This window comes from Carassius carassius, chromosome 32 (assembly GCF_963082965.1).
Source record: "Carassius carassius chromosome 32, fCarCar2.1, whole genome shotgun sequence".
Classification (NCBI taxonomy): Eukaryota; Metazoa; Chordata; class Actinopteri; order Cypriniformes; family Cyprinidae; genus Carassius; species Carassius carassius.
The window spans coordinates 23,081,765-23,099,150 of NC_081786.1; the positions used below are offsets into that span (position 1 = coordinate 23,081,765).

General features: G+C 37.0%; 1 protein-coding gene across 1 annotated transcript in view; it reads right to left on the reverse strand.

Annotated features, from left to right (window-relative positions):
- LOC132113019 (SPARC-related modular calcium-binding protein 1-like) overlaps window positions 1–13,669 on the reverse strand; it is a 68,081-nt gene extending 54,412 nt beyond the window's left edge. Inside the window, exon 1 of the mRNA XM_059520811.1 lies at window positions 13,315–13,669. Within this exon, the coding sequence (XP_059376794.1) occupies window positions 13,315–13,419 (105 nt within the window). The 5' untranslated portion in view covers window positions 13,420–13,669. The remainder of the gene's footprint in view (window positions 1–13,314) is intronic.
- Between the last annotated feature and the right edge of the window lie 3,717 nt (window positions 13,670–17,386).

Genomic DNA, 17,386 nt, shown 5'->3' on the forward strand with positions numbered 1-17,386 from the left:
ATTAAGAAGATTTGAAATCATAATCCCTCTTCTCTGATCATTAGACTAATTAAATCCAGACTAACAGGAAATCTGCTTCCTGAACTTCCTACTTTGTCACTAATGATACAGCTTGGCTAAAGAACAGTCATGTTAGATCTTCTGGGGAATCTCACTGACTGTCTGATCAAAATATATATATATATATTTTTTTTTTTTATATTTTATAATTATTCTGTATTTCAGGCCTGAATGTGAAAGGCCTTTACCCAGTCCCCTTATCAGTTAAACTATTAATTCAGTTATTCCACCCTTTAACTCTGGGTATATTAAAATGTACATCCCGTTTCTTTGATTGAAAAAACTGGCTCTACAGTAGTTCTTGGTTAAGCATAATCTATGGAGTCCTAGGGGTTCTGATTTAGCTCTGAGTCTTGTATAGTCTGTATTAACTCAACTGCATAAAGCACAATAGTGAAGTCACAATCGAAACAGAACTAATTGACCACTGCCGAAACAACATAGGATGGCTATTATTAGCCATAAATCCCTATTTAAGAATGTTTGTGCATTTTCTTCTTCGTTGGAGAGAAAGTCATACTTCTGGTTTGTTAATCATCACTTGTAAACAGCCGACACTATTGAGATTCACTAATTTCGTTAAAATGCCAATTCTAGACCAGCATCCAAAAAACAAAACTATCAAACTTTTCTGACATTCTTTGTAGGAACTTAACCAAATGCTTTTGGTTATTTAACCTCAGAGAAACAAATGAAAACATGCAGACTAAATAACCAGTAAAGGTTGTTTGGCTATTGAAGTAGCACAATAAGTTCTGAAGGCATAAACAAAACCCACAGTGGAGAGAAGATTCCACTTGAGGATCTCGATATGGCAAAACATCAGTTGATGAAACCTGCCATGTCATGACTAATGGCTGTCCGGTGTGGTAAAAGACACTACTTTTATCGGCCTGTAATTGAAACCTCTGGGAGGCTGGTAATCTCTGGTATTTTCCCAGAGAAAGCCGTATCATTAAAAGTTGATAGCCACTGCTATCTCTCCACAGCAAAATGCCATAGCACAGACCCAGAACGCATTCTCTGTCAGAAAACCTTCCTTATCCAAATCCCAGCTGTCGCTCACTGTATATCAAACACACAGCGCTGCTTCTGGCCCACACAGGGAGAACAGCCCTTTGTCCCTTGACTCTGTCTCCTAACTTGTTCTCTATCTCCCTCACACACATATTTTCCCTCTCTTGTCTATCTAGTTCTCTCTTGCTCACACTGTCTCTCTCTCTGTCCATATCAGTCCTTGTCGAACTTTGCTGTCTGCCTTGTGCAATTTAGTCTGGAAACAAAGCACTTGTACACACACTAGTGGTGCGCAACAACATAAAGGTTGCGCAACAAATAATTAGTAGTCATCGCTTTGATGGATTGAGTTGTATATTTGTCTTGATGCTTTATTGTAGCGTTTGGTGATTTTAATGTGACGTAAATCATTTTTCCCCAACATTGTGGAAAAGAAACAGACATTGTGGTCTTGTAAATTGGCTTTCGGATTTATTAAATAATATCACATGAGTTATTCCATTGGACTACTGTTGGATCTCTCGTATGTCATCCTGTCTTCCCAATTTGGTAAATGACAGAAAAGAAAATCAGTAAAGGCCACCTCTGGTTGAATCAGTAAGTAAGTTCTGCCATTAGTCAACGTCCTAGGACTGTCCACAGACTGTGTTACAGTGTAGCTGCAGGTCATTAGTTTAGTATGACAATTTGTAACGAAAAGTGAAAATAAAATAAACCCAGACCACTCTGCTTTCACACAGAATGATATAAGTGAACCATATTGGCGCTGCAGATATCTGCAGCCGGGCATACGATGTGCAATTTCAGAGATGTTTATGTAAGATAGTAGATACTAACTCTCACTGTAGTAAATTGCATGCCATTTAAAGTCAAAGCTCACTTTATGTGCTCACAATATAGAGTCACAAGTGATTTATGTGATCACACTATTTGAGAGGGGAAAAACATAAGTTCTGGGCAATCAGGATGTAGCCTTGCTTCAACTGTGTGATACCCTCATGATGGTCCAACATTTCTGACATGTCAGAATCATCTGATTGCCAGTCAAGAGAGGTTAATTGCCTCTCGTTACCCCCTGTGCACTGCACAATAAACTGCAAACTGACTCATGAAAAAAAGGCCTGATTTAAAAAAAAGTCACATAGTATATCTCCGGCCTGAGATTGTTGGTATTCACAAGCCAAAAGCTTGAGCCACCATGAAACCAATCAAGATTATAGCAGTGTGTCTTTTTATACAAAGTCCAAATACCCCACCTTGTTGGCAAAGGTTATTTAAGCTAACTCTGACCGCAAAATTACCAAACAAACCGATTTTGGTAACAAGAGCTGTGGTGTGAAGAGTAGATTAGCGTAGACATTAGCTTAATTTCAGCTAAAAGTCTTGCAGTGCAAAAAGTTCTGTTATCTTCAAAGTGTAGCGATGTAAGAAGTATAGCTCAAACAGACGTCACTTTCAAACCGAGCAGTTTTATTTTGGTCAGTTTGGCAAATTTGTGAGAAAAATTTTTTTTGGGAAAACCTGTTTGGTGAAAGTTTTGACATGTACACAAAATTCCAGATCATGCAGATTTCTATTAAACTGACTGCAATAATTTGCTTTAAGATTTGAAATCACTCAGTCGGTAGAACGCAGTGTTGGGGAAATTTATAAGTAATGCATTGCAATATTGCGTTACTTCCTAAAAAAGTAGCTAATTTCGTTGTTTAGTTTCTTTTTATGAAAAGTAACGCGTTATGTTACTTTTTAGTTCATTTTGAAATCTGGGCTGGGCTTGCTTGTTTGTTTTTAATATAAAAAGTTATTATACAAATGTACAACCCGAATTCCAGAAAAGTTGGGACGTTTTTTAAATTTTAATAAAATGAAAACTAAAGGAATTTCAAATCACATGAGCCAATATTTTATTCACAATAGAACATAGATAACGTAGCAAATGTTTAAACTGAGAAATTTTACACTTTTATCCACTTAATTAGCTCATTTAAAATTTAATGCCTGCTACAGGTCTCAAAAAAGTTGGCACGGGGGCAACAAATGGCTAAAAAAGTAAGCAGTTTTGAAAAGATTCAGCTGGGAGAACATCTAGTGATTAATTAAGTTAATTGATATCAGGTCTGTAACATGATTAGCTATAAAAGTTTTGTCTTAGAGAAGCAGAGTCTCTCAGAAGTAAAGATGGGCTGAGGCTCTCCAATCTGTGAAAGACTGCGTAAAAAAATTGTGGAAAACTTTAAAAACAATGTTCCTCAACGTCAAATTGCAAAGGCTTTGCAAATCTCATCATCTACAGTGCATAACATCATCAAAAGATTCAGAGAAACTGGAGAAATCTCTGTGCGTAAGGGACAAGGCCGGAGACCTTTATTAGATGCCCGTGGTCTTCGGGCTCTCAGACGACACTGCATCACTCATCGGCATGATTGTGTCAATGACATTACTAAATGGGCCCAGGAATACTTTCAGAAACCACTGTCGGTAAACACAATCCGCCGTGCCATCAGCAGATGCCAACTAAAGCTCTATCATGCAAAAAGGAAGCCATATGTGAACATGGTCCAGAAGCGCCGTCGTGTCCTGTGGGCCAAGGCTCATTTAAAATGGACTATTTCAAAGTGGAATAGTGTTTTATGGTCAGACGAGTCCAAATTTGACATTCTTGTTGGAAATCACGGACGCCGTGTCCTCCGGGCTAAAGAGGAGGGAGACCTTCCAGCATGTTATCAGCGTTCAGTTCAAAAGCCAGCATCTCTGATGGTATGGGGGTGCATAAGTGCATACGGTATGGGCAGCTTGCATGTTTTGGAAGGCTCTGTGAATGCTGAAAGGTATATAAAGGTTTTAGAGCAACATATGCTTCCCTCCAAACAACGTCTATTTCAGGGAAGGCCTTGTTTATTTCAGCAGGACAATGCAAAACCACATACTGCAGCTATAAGAACAGCATGGCTTCGTCGTAGAAGAGTCCGGGTGCTAACCTGGCCTGCCTGCAGTCCAGATCTTTCACCTATAGAGAACATTTGGCGCATCATTAAACGAAAAATACGTCAAAGACGACCACGAACTCTTCAGCAGCTGGAAATCTATATAAGGCAAGAATGGGACCAAATTCCAACAGCAAAACTCCAGCAACTCATAGCCTCAATGCCCAGACGTCTTCAAACTGTTTTGAAAAGAAAAGGAGATGCTACACCATGGTAAACATGCCCCGTCCCAACTATTTTGAGACCTGTAGCAGAAATCAAAATTGAAATGAGCTCATTTTGTGCATAAAATTGTAAACTTTCTCAGTTTAAACATTTGCTATGTTATCTATGTTCTATTGTGAATAAAATATTGGCTCATGTGATTTGAAAGTCTTTTAGTTTTCATTTTATTAAAATTTAAAAAACGTCCCAACTTTTCCGGAATTCGGGTTGTAAAAACCACACCAAAAGTGAAATGAATACGCCTCGGGCTGAAGGAAATGTAAACTCATGTCTATACAGTATAGGGCGCAGCTCAAACAAACTGCATGAAGAATATAACACAGGGGAAGAAAGTTCAACACTATTCAGCAATAACAAAAAATGAACGATTAATAAAATGAGATTAAATACATAAATCATATTTATGATCATAATTATTGCATGATTGCATAATATTCTGAGCTTGCATTTGACTATTTTTATTAATTTTTTCATTGTTTTTTGTAATGTGTTACCCCCAACACTGGTAGAACGAATAGCCCCTATACATTTATACATTTATTGCGATCTGCAATTAGTGCAACAATCCTCTGATGAAATTATAGTAAGTCTGGCATGATTTTTATCAAAGTACATGTCACATTATCTTAGCTGCACGAACATTCTATACAGTCACACACTTTCTGTCAACACAGTGTCAAACTGCAAAGCCCACTGATGCTGCACAGTGTATCGTGAGTCATTTTATATCAGGTAAACAATGACCACTGACTGGTTGACTACTTCTCTGGACTATAAGATGTTAAAATTAAAAATAGTACTCGTGCAAAACACACAGAACAATCACTCTTTCTGAATGCACTCAGATAAGAACCTGTATATACATGATTCCCACATCTCCCTCTCACCTGCAAACACACAACACTAACACCTGCATCACTGTCATGTGGGCTGCTGCAATAATAATAATTTTTTAAAAAAGCAGAGAGGAGGAGGGCAGGGGGGTTTGGCGCTCATACGCCGAGTTGGGAGAATGTTGTCTTGGCATGGAACTTGTACTTGTCTCGCTGTGTTTGTTCTTTTCGTGACTTTACGAGGTTTCAGCGATGCACTCGACCAGGTATGCTGTATACAGCGCTTCCTCAGGCCTCCTCCATGTATCCATTTTTCAGTTACTCATGCTGGTTAAGTTCATTTTTGTAGCTTGACCAAACTAGCATGATATTTTGTTTGTGCGGATAGCTAATTCTGAGAAATGAATGCTGTGGGAAAGCTTACGTCGTATCATATTGAAATGCTAAATGAAAACAGATTAGACTAGGTTTTTGTCATGTGGGAAAAAGTTCACACTCTATTAAGTCCATACTTCAAAGGGAAAGGAATATTCAAGTGTTCTAAATAGGTCTCGTCTGAATCATGAGTGTTCTCTTTAAAGTATGTTTGAAGAAAAAGCCTTTAGAAAACATAAGAAGTTAAAGACTAATGTGTCTTTCACTTAACCCAAATCTACTAAGGACAAAAGTGTATATTAAAACCTTGTGTTTTAAATCATGGTTTAAATCCCCTTAACCAATTTAAAATTACTGAGTTGCTCATGATTTTATAGAATAACATTTTCTATAAGTAGTTACAACAATTAAAATAATATTTTAAACATGCAATTATTCTCTCATAAATAATATAGTTATATTTATCAGGTGAACATTAGGCTATTTACCTAAACAAGTTAACCATGGCATAATAAAACAAATGTGTGATCACAGATTTATCTGTTTATCTTAGTTCATATATATATATATTCTAATATCCAAATTTATCAGTACATAATATGTTTACCAGTACAAATTCTAAATAAGTATGAACTTTTGAAAAATGACATAATGGTACACTTTCTGATCTGCACTACTGACAACTGTTATCATACTCAAACAAACAAACAAATATGGATGTTTATACAGTATCTTACACAGAAAAAAAAAAAAAAAACATTTTTGCTTAAAATGTGCTTTACAGTATGTGGCAGCATCAAAATTTAGTCAAAAATATTATTTCGGTTCAGTGAGACAGACCTGACCTACATGAGGTTAAACAAATGAATAAATAAGTAACTGGGTCAGGTAGAAATAGCTTTTTATGGAAACAATTTATAGTCTAAAAATATTTTTTTCTTCACAGCTACTAGTCGGTTTTCTTGGCTAAATTGGCAAAAACATTGACAGAAGTTTAACTGATTGATTTTTCAGATAGTGTCTAACTCTGCCAGTTGAAATATTGCATGTCTTTATTTTTTATGCTATTAATTTTGCAGCTGGGTGCCTTCTAAACTGGGGTTGAGTAACATCTTTCAAGGTTACGGTACACCATATGCTCCACATGCAGTCCATGTTTTGCAATAAATCAAAAATGCTGCTCATGTTACAAAAAAAAAAAAACTCCCACTCCAACAATACAGCAAATCAGGTTCAGTCTATTTGTACTGTAAGAAAAGAAAATCAGATCACACCAATTAGATAAAACATTTCAAACTTGCATAATGCTTGCTTTTGAACACTGTGCATTACAGGTAGCTTATGTTTAGAGCTGAAACAACGAATCGATTTAATCGATAAAAATCGATTATTAAAATAGTTGTCAACTAATTTAGTCATCGATTCGTTGCTAAATAACTTTTATTTGCCGTAAGCGGCTCATTTCGTGCATATTTCAAATCTGCGGTGACCAAAGTGTGGCAGTATTGAGCCACCGGAGGTTTTACTCAGCCAGTACAGCAGGAGAAGTAGCGAATAGCCAATAGCTGGCCTCGTTTTATGTCACGTGCTTCCCGAACAGCGTCTCTGCAGCATTTAGCGGGATGTGGGAGACTGGGAGTACTTTACTTTGAGCCTTCAAAAAAGAAGAGTAAACTCTGCACTACTGAACTGTTTAAGGGGACGTTCACATATCGCGTCTTTTGCGCGCTCAAGTTCATTATTTCCAACACCGCACCGCATCGAGTTAAAAACATCTCAACTTTTCAGAATGCTGCAAGTGCATCGCGGGTCATGTGACAAGAACTAACCAATCAGCTTCATCCTTTCCCGTAACAACGTTAAAAGCTCGGTCAAGATGAAAGGAACAGCTGATCATAGCTGTATATGGATTTCCATTTTGAAATAAATTTAGTAGCAGAGCTACTGCAAGCGATTTTTTGAGCTGCAAATCCATTTATCCTTTGCTGAAATTTCCGCGTCTTCAAGGAGAGAGCACGTCATGGTTGCTTAGCAAAGGCAGACGCCTCAGGGGCGCTTCTGCACGAGCGCTTTGGAAAGGAGAAAGCGGCGCGCCTAGCGTTTTCCACGCGTTTTTAGGCACGATATGTGAACGGCCCCTAAGACTTTTATTTGTGCAGATTCTCCAGTACAATGTTGTTTGCAAATGTTTAGTCGTGAAAGCTGATAACATTGCTTTTTAACAGTTAACATTTAAAGCTTTACAAACATGTTCTCTGATCAGTTTGTCGTTTACCAGTTCAAAATTCAGTCGTGCAGCCTAATTATGACTGAATGAGAGGGGTAAATGTTTAAAGATATTTGAAATGCACTTTTTTTCTAAGTATTCACTGCTCTTTTTCACACAGCAGGTTTTTTGTGTGTGACTGTCCAATTTTTTTTTCTGGACAACCTTCTGATGGATTTTACTTTAAATTGTGAGTTCCATTCAGGTTTCATGCCACTGGCACTTTATTCGAAGGATTGTTTACAATTTCACAGCAAAAGCTATAAAGCTGTTTCCCAGTAAATAATAAAATACAATGCACTGCAATTTTATTCTGTTTTATCCTTATTCTTCGTGAAAATATGTTCTGAAAGATTCCTTAATAAGCTTCGTTCGGGATGTTAAACTACTTTAGGAGCTCTAAGGACTGCCATGGTGAAAACATTATTTTAAATCTCCTTGTGAAATTTGCTAGAGTATGGGTCAGTGTTGTGATTGCAGAAGAGTTCGACAAAGGATTACTAACACAATAAAACAACTCCAGGTATATTTTTGATGAGGATATGACAGTGCAAAATGGTTAAAATCTCTTAAAAATCTATGCTGAAGGATAAAGACCATTTATTAATAATTTACTTGGGGAAAAAATGGGAAAAACTAAAATATAAGTACATAAACCGATTAATCGATTAATCGTAAAAATAATCGACAGATTAATCGATTATCAAAATAATCGTTAGTTGCAGCCCTACTTATGTTACATATCCAGTAGTTTCCATCACTTAATTCAGTATCATAATCTGTATCTGTATCATAAAACTTTCAGTTAATTAAGTTTTTTTTGTCCTTTACAGATTGTGCTTGTAATAAAAAGACGATAATAACATCTTACTGTAACTAAGTCAAATCCATTACCGTTTTTAAGACTAATAATGTGACCTACTGTACTTTGCAATTAAACTACACTGACAATGTGTTGCATACTGTGAAGTTGTATTGCTGTTTTGTCTTTAATCCATGCTTATGTTAGGCTACCATGAGGATCAAGTTTGTCAGACTGTTAACAGTGAAAGTTCCCAGTGACCTTTGCACAGGAGCTGTTTAAAAGTGAAGTGCATAATTTGTTCAATGTTAAAATACACTGACAAGACAACACAAAAGGTTGATACACTCCACAGCAATATTGGCCCAACCAATTATGGGAGTTTAGGGAATTTTAAGATTAATCGTCAAAATAATGCCTACTAACAGTCAGTGTATTCACTGCGCTCAGACGCATCGCTACATGCTGACAGAAGTAAATCCTCAGAAAATATTATCTTCTAAGTCTGCGGCATGCCAGAATTGGCCAGGTCGAAGAATTCAGAATTACTGTGACTGGAAAAGTGTGCTAAATTCATGTTAAATGTGGAAAGGGAAACCTAAAATCGCTCTACTGTGAGAAGCTTCCTTTCTTTCTTCCTTTTTTTTTTTTTTTTTTTAATAAACCCAATCACCCAATTGGCTTTGAGGAAGAAGCTTGATCCTGTTATTGGCCCAAATATGTCTTCCAGCTCAGCAGAGCAGCCATAACTCCTCATGAATCTTTGGGTTCTTGGAGCTGACAGCGTTTGGAGATAAGTTTTTACAAAGGAGGCACAGAAGGGAGTATAACTTTTGAAGCATTTAACTTTATTTTAAATCGCTTTTTTAACACAACCTTTCTGGCCTCCTGTAATGATTAGATGAGGGTGATGGAGGATGTTTAAACATTGCGGAGATATTTCTACACTGTTTAATGCTGTTGAGCACAACAAATCACACATCCACACAAGCTCTGTATAGCTACTATTACAGTTCATTTCAATCTATAGAGCTCTTGTCAAAATAAAATAAATAAGCAGATATCATATCACAGGAGATAAAAGTCAGGGAGAGTTAAGGGAAAGTAAATGAGAATCATGCAGAAACACAGTAGGTTTATGTTCACAGTGGTCCTTTTGTCACAATTGTTTCTAATCCAGAATTAAGAGATAAATGTAGATTGCTAAATCTGTGTGATGTGACTTCATGAACCGTCGATTATTTGAATTCCCAAGGAATTTATTTTAATACTCTTTTAAAATCTAGTTATATATCTCCATTAGGTCCAATGTGTTCATCGCAGATTAACTGGTTCTGAAAATATTTCCTGAAGACAAGGATTTTTTTTTTTCTTTTTTTTTTGTGTACCTTGCTGTTAAGACTTTTATCAGCAAAACAATTCAAATTCAACTTCACTCTGTTCACTTTTGAAGATGAACACATTTTTAGTTTTAATGTGTATGTGTGTGTGTGGGTATCATAGATTTTTATACTGACCACCCCCTCCAACCACAAGTATGACAATACCTCAGCAGCATCCACAGATTTCTCTGTTCTATACTCTCTTTCTGATTTGTACTCTCAGTGGTCAATCTCAATGGTCTCAGAGCACAACCGAAAGGACATTTACCAACAAGAGCTCAGAGGCAATCTTGACAAACCATTCTTCTGTCTGAATTTCTCAAATACTTGAGGAAAATAAAAGAATGCTGCGGCAATTCGATTTCTGGGGCATGTTTTTATGCTTGGTTTGTGTTATTAGTCACTCAGGTAAGTTGCATTAATTGCAGTTTGTTTAAACTTTACTACTAAAACAAGGCTATTAAGGCAAACAGTTAATCACTTTGATGCAATTTTTCTCCCTTATAGATATCCAGACAGATCTATTTGCATTTTCCGAGAGGATCATTATTTAAAAGACATCATAAAGCTCTGCTATTCAACATTGTCTGCAAACTGATTCAGCCGCAGAAAGAAATACTCCACACAGTTGTCTTTGTTGAAATCGTATGAAATGCTGCATTGGAAAGGCAATGGTCCTCTTTTCTATGGGCACAGAGGGGTGCACAGGAAGCAAAAGACCGTTATGACAAAAGGTCAATGGGTGTACTCAAGTCTCACTGACAATGTGCCTCAGCAAGCAAAACCCAACTATTCAGCTGAATCACTAAAAGATGCTCTGATGTTGGGGTATTATGCATTCAGGAATGAAAGATCATCTTTATATGAACTAATATGTATAAACTATAAGTGATGACAGAAAATGTAATACACTAAGGTATATTTTAATTCAGTGTCACCAAATGAGGTAGCAAAAAGAAGCTGTACAATTTTCAGTGGGTTATTTTTTGCATTCCAGTTTTTCAAGAAAATCTATGGAATTATATTCCGGACTTTATTCAAAAGGAATTGCAAATTGTATTTGCAATTGCTTTTACAATTTGTGGACGCATAAAATGTGACATAATCCAAACGCAAATGCAAATCGAGCATTACCGTTTGTATTTTCGTTTAAGCGAACGCACAGTGTCTGCCAAATTTAAAATGGAAATGCCAAGTCCATTTGCAATTGTGTTTCCCATATCTTACGAGCTGTGAGCCTGTCATATTTAAATAGCAATATTAATTACCACATTTGCCTTTTCACTCTCTCTGCACTGTGCATGTAAACTGCCAAAACTCAAATGGAATCGCAATTCCTTTTGCATTTGAATTTTCAACGTCTACACGGAAACCTGTCAATCAAGTGACAGGGGTGGGGCCATTTTATTGGGCGTGTTTGCATTGGAAAGTGACATCACTCACAGTCTACGTAATAAAAGAGGCAATTGATATAATATTTAGTTTCATTTGTAATGACTGTATATATACACATTTCCCTGAACTAAGTACATTTCTGCTGCTATTATTATGTTTAAATAAAAAATGAAAGGAGGCAGTGGAATTTCATATCCTTTTTGTTTTATTGTAAATATACAGTGAGGAAAAATTCAGTAGTCAATGTGAGCTGACTGAAGTTATCAAGTACGCTGCTGTTTGCAGAATTACCGAACCTGCGTCCTCGCAGACATCACACTCCCGAGTCGAATGCACAAAGTCTGAACTACCGAGGATGCAAGTCCGAAATCAGCATACTTTGTATTGAGAAACGCGCGCAGACCTACGTCACCAGTCTATTTGCCTAATCTTCCCGGTGTTACGGTTTAACTGGTTACCGTGTTATCTGGTGACCAATTTCCTGGTTCAGGTCTCTGCTGCAGATGTGCTGGAACGACGGCAGCAGACTCGGCGATTCTGAAAGCACAAACTGACGCGATATTAAGTGTTTAATAAACGCAGACTTGCTCATTGCATGATTCAGATATTCTTGTAAAGATTACAAGTTATTAGTATGATCGCCCGTTTTGCGGCTGAAATAAGTAGGATAAACAAAAAAATAAAGTCTGTGTTGGCGCGGGTTTCGATAACGCGCTAAAAGACGGCGTGCCGCGCGACGAGAGTCACTAACCACCGAGCTACCGATCTACACCGAATCAGCTCCAGATCTCTCGATTGAAGATAGGACTCTTGGCGGCACATAGTGCAGCTGCTGAATCAAGGAAATGTGACAGTGTTAACTTGTGACCTGTGTTTACCTATTATGAAAATAAACCATAGCAGACCACTGACTACATTTTATGGTTCATGTTAAAGAACATTTCATAATGTCTCAGACAACTGTACATTTGTGGCTTCTGTGGTTTAATTATAAACACTATCGATAACTCATATTTACCATAGTAAAACATGGTACATTTTAGTATGATCGAAGATACAAAAATTCTTCCAGAACAGACTTATATGTGCATTCCCAGAAGAGATGAGAAATGGATTTGTGTTCTGCATCACAAAAAGAGCATAAAGTGTCAATATCAGGAAACATCTTTTTTAAGTAAAGCTTCACAGGATAGAAAAGGTGAAGTAATTTTTAAGACACATCCTTAACCTTATTGGTTATTAAGTATTTAGATGACAAAGTCCACACTAATTAATTAATAATTATTTATTACCGTCGACTGTGAGTGACGTCACTTCCCAATGCAAACACGCCCAATAAAATGGCCCCACCCCTGTCACTTGATTGACAGGTTTCTGTGTAGACGTTGGAAATTCAAATGCAAAAGGAATTGCGATTCCATTTGAGTTTTGGCAGTTTAAATGCACAGTGCAGAGAGAGTGGAAAGGCAAATGTGGTAATTAATATTGCTATTTAAATATGACAGGCTCATAGCTCGTAAGATATGGGAAACACAATTGCAAATGGACTTTGCATTTCCATTTTAAATTTGGCAGACACTGTGCGTTCGCTTAAACGAAAATGCAAACGGTAATGCGCGATTTGGATTTGCGTTTGGATTATGTCACATTTTATGCGTCCACAAATTGAAAACGCAATTGCAAATACAATTTGCAATTCCTTTTGAAAAATGTCCAGAATATCATTCCATAAAAATCCTTCCTAAAACTGATATTTGTAAACAAGTATTGCATGAGCATTAAAGTACTGTATATATTTGGTGCGATTTGCATTGTGTATTGAAGCAGATATTTTCATAAAATTAAATCACCTGTATCAGGAAGATTTATCTGTCACACTGACAAGCTTTGAATGACGCACTGAAGTTATCCGATACGTGATACAAATACGTGAAAGTGTGCAGCTGAACACATGCGGCGTTACGCACGGACTTACCCGAGGACCACTCGACTTCTGCGCTGAGGCTGGTGCCTGGCACATCATCATCAGTAGCGTGAGGGGATACAAAAATACAAAAAGGACCAGATTGTGGCAGTACATTCTGTCTGACGTTAAAGTGTTAAGACAACTGACAGCCTACGGGATAAGATTAAGTTTAGAATTGGCAGCGGTCCCGAAATTGCAGGAAATTCCAAAAGTTTGTTTCCAAATAAATTCGTCCTCAGCGGGCTTCTTCTTTACGCGTGTACATTTTCATAGTGCCAGACAAGATGATGAAAATCGTAATGATGCACTCTTTCCACTGCGTGGGATGTACTGTCCTTTCCAAAGCTACAGGTTGAATAGTTTTCCTTACACTTTGGGACGCGTTTAAAACCTAAGGAGGTGGGATTTTATGACGTGACTGACAGTGTGGACGTCCAATGACAGTGCACTAAAACAGGGCGAGGGGTGCAAAAGACCGCGGATTAATCATCAGGCCACTTGGTTACCGCAAGAGTAATGACGCACAAAGCTCTACGACTTTCTTTAACCCAACACTCCTACGATAGCTACACTTGACAAATTATTTATTTTTTTGTGTGTTTAACCGTGGTAAAAAATGTATGTGTATATCTGTATTTATTTGGAGACTAGGGCAAGCAGTTAAATTGTATTTATTTATATTATTATTACTATTATAAATGCAATTTCAGTTTCATGATTCAACAAGCAATTGTTCTTTTGTTTAAACATTTGTCTTAAAGCCCAGAATATATAATATAATATAATATAATATAATATAATATAATATAATATAATATAATATAATATAATATAATATAATATAATATAATATATAGACATGTTGTAGATTTTGTTTACACTTTACTTTAGGGTGTCCTTTTTACAGTGTTATTGTACATTTAAGTTCTGAGTAATATTAACTATTTACTTTCTATATGCTTCGGGTTAGGATTATGGTTTGGCTTAGCGTCACTTGCATGTTATTATGCTTAATTTATTGTTATTATAATAGTATGTATATGTAACGTGTAACAAGGACACCCTAAAATAAAGTTACATTTTAATCTAATCACGGTTTCTTGTCAAATCAAGTGACAATAAATGGCAGGTTCGCATTGTCTACTTACCCCGCCAATCGTTTTTATTAGATTTTATATTATTTTATTTCCCTTTATTATTATTGTTTATACTTTAAAATTATTTTATTTTTACAGTGGTGCACATTTGTATTTTATATTCTCATTTCTTATATGATATTATCATTTATTATATTTTATTTATTAGATTATAATGTTATATTTTAATATTATTATTTATATGTGTATATATAGATAAATAAATAAATACTAGTGAGAAATATTCTCTAGACAAGTGAAAATTTATTACAGGTTGTGTCTGGATATATAACCTGATTATTAGCTAACATGATTGTTTGCCATCCCGTTTATTTATTGTATGCATAAAAAAGAGAGGGAGAGTAAAATTATTAATAGATAGATAGATAGATAGATAGATAGATAGATAGATAGATAGATAGATAGATAGATAGATAGATAGTTTTTTTTTCTTTTTCTAGTTTGTTGATAAAATTACATTTGATCCACTTCCCTATCTTCTTTAAAAAATATTTTTTATTATTCTACCTTTTAATGAAAGGCATTTTAAGGAAAAAAAAAAGGAGAGAAAGAGAGGCTATGAGACGCAGGGTTCAGGCCTGCCTCCATGTGGTACAGCTCTCAGTGATTATTCTGTGGATGTGCCGTTAGGTTTCCATTGGAATCTCTCCGCAGGGTTCGGTCGTGTTGCAGCGTTCCACACCACGCCAGCTGCATGGTCTCTGCCCGGCCGGGACTGTGTGAAGTTCTTCTGCAGGGAAGGGAGGGGTGGGGGGGTGGACAGGAGTGTCTAATGGAATGTTAACGAGATCACTTTATGTCCTGTATCCACTTTCCTCCTTCCCGCTCCTTTAACCATGTCCTCGTACAAAACAAAGCCGCTTTCTGGCGTGTGAAAAAAAAAATTGTTGTTGGAGAAACGTTGACCAACACAGACGGCTGTTGTCACTTGGCTGGACTTGAAACAAATGTTTGACAAGGCCCAGAGAGAAAGGAGAGGGCAAACAAGCTGAAAAGGGCTGTGCTGCCCAATTATCACACCGACCCTTTCCACAGATCCTCAGTGGCGGTTCACTGTCTGTTTATAGCAAGCAAAGCCGACAGAAAATTAGCAGGTGTCTGTAGACAAGACCAGCCAGCCTAAACCAGCGGGCACCCCGCCGACTCCAACGCAATTATTGCCAGGCTATGCACATTTCGTGGCTTTAATCAACACATCAGTACAGTGGAGAGGTCTCTCCCCCCACCCTTATCTTATTATGATGTCTAAGATAGCCATGACAGGGCCGCTTCATGTGAAGTGTCCTTAATACCTTTGTACTTTAAATTGTGTGGTTCGAACTGCTGTTAAACCCATTTACAGCTTTTATAATTAGACATCTGGACCAAGCTTTATTGTGGTTTTACCAGCTTTCAGAGACGGTAAAGTTTCTACGCTAGTCCTTAGAGATTCCTTCAGCTAATGCCTTTGACAGCAATTGTCTTCTTCAAGGCATAGATATCCTCACCAGATGTCTAATTAAACTATGAAATATTTCTTTTTTTTTTCTATTCAGAAATGTTTGGTACTCTGAGTGTTAAAAAAATATACTATTTATTTATTTGAGTGCATGTTAAAGGAATATTTCATGTTCTGTACATCTCACAGTAGTTAAGTGCTTCACAGTATTTATTTCAATAGGATGAGTTGTTTATTTGTTTATTTGATAATGAACACTAGGCCACAAATGCTGTCGATTGAGCTTAACTTGTAATAATTATTTAATTTGATAAAATTACAAAATGAATGGGTAACAATTATTTTAAGGTGATGGTGTTACACATTACATGCTGACTTAAATATTGACTTTAATTATGCATAATTACAAGCAATTAACCTTAAACCAGACCCTAAGCATAACCAGTTAGTACATGTAGTTAATTAATATTATCAGTACTTATTTATGTAATAACACTGGAACAAAGTCATAAAATAAAGTGTAATCAGTTCATCTAAATAAACAATGTGAATAGCTGACAGTGTAATCTCAATGGAAAACATTTCTCAGATCTAATATGTGATTTCACATCGCTACAGGTGTGTGTGTGTTAGTGTGTGTGTGTGTGTGTGTGTGTGTGTGTATTCCTAGTAGCTCTGTCGGTGTTGTCATACTTCAAGATGAAACATTGTGAGTGTAGGGACTCATAGAACAAGACATTTCAGATCTGAGGATTGCTCAATACATCTTTGTCCATATTTCTCATGCATTTCTCAAGTGCCTGTTTGACCTAATCGTGGAAAAATGAAGAAAAGACATGGACAGGGAGAGGACTTCAAACAAGAGAATGTGAGGTCAGATGCAGAGCCCTTTCACTTTAAAGTCCCTCATCTGGCTTTCATTTGTTGAATTCCATGTCTTTTACATGTACTGGCTGCAATTTTCACAAGCTCCCGTATCTGGAGAAGTCATGTGATTCCAGCCTGGCCGAAGAGTTCAGAGTCCAGCCACTGACTTTTTTTTTACACTTTCCTTGAGGTCATCTTTGAAGAATACTTCTCAACACACACGCAAATATCAATCGATCAACCTCATCAATTTATCCTTCAACCACGATAAGCTAAAAAAAAAGACGACTTTCTGCCAAGACTCCAAAAAAGAGAACGTTCAGAGGAAAGCGGGGTGTGAAAAGAACCATTGATACAGTGTCCAACGACTAGTGTGTCCAACACCTGCAGCGCCTATTCACCCCAGTGTTTACACAATGTCATCCACAATTAATGGCTCTCAGGGGTCTGCTGGGGCCCCAGACCCTTCCTGGGCCCTTATGAGTGCCTAATTGAGCATACCACCCTCCTGATTGAATTAACAGCTTGGTCCCAGGGACCTTCACCCCACCGAAGAGCCAGCCCGATGGGGGAGGTGGGGAGGGAGCAAGGGGTCGAGAGCGCAGAGTTGTCAAAATGT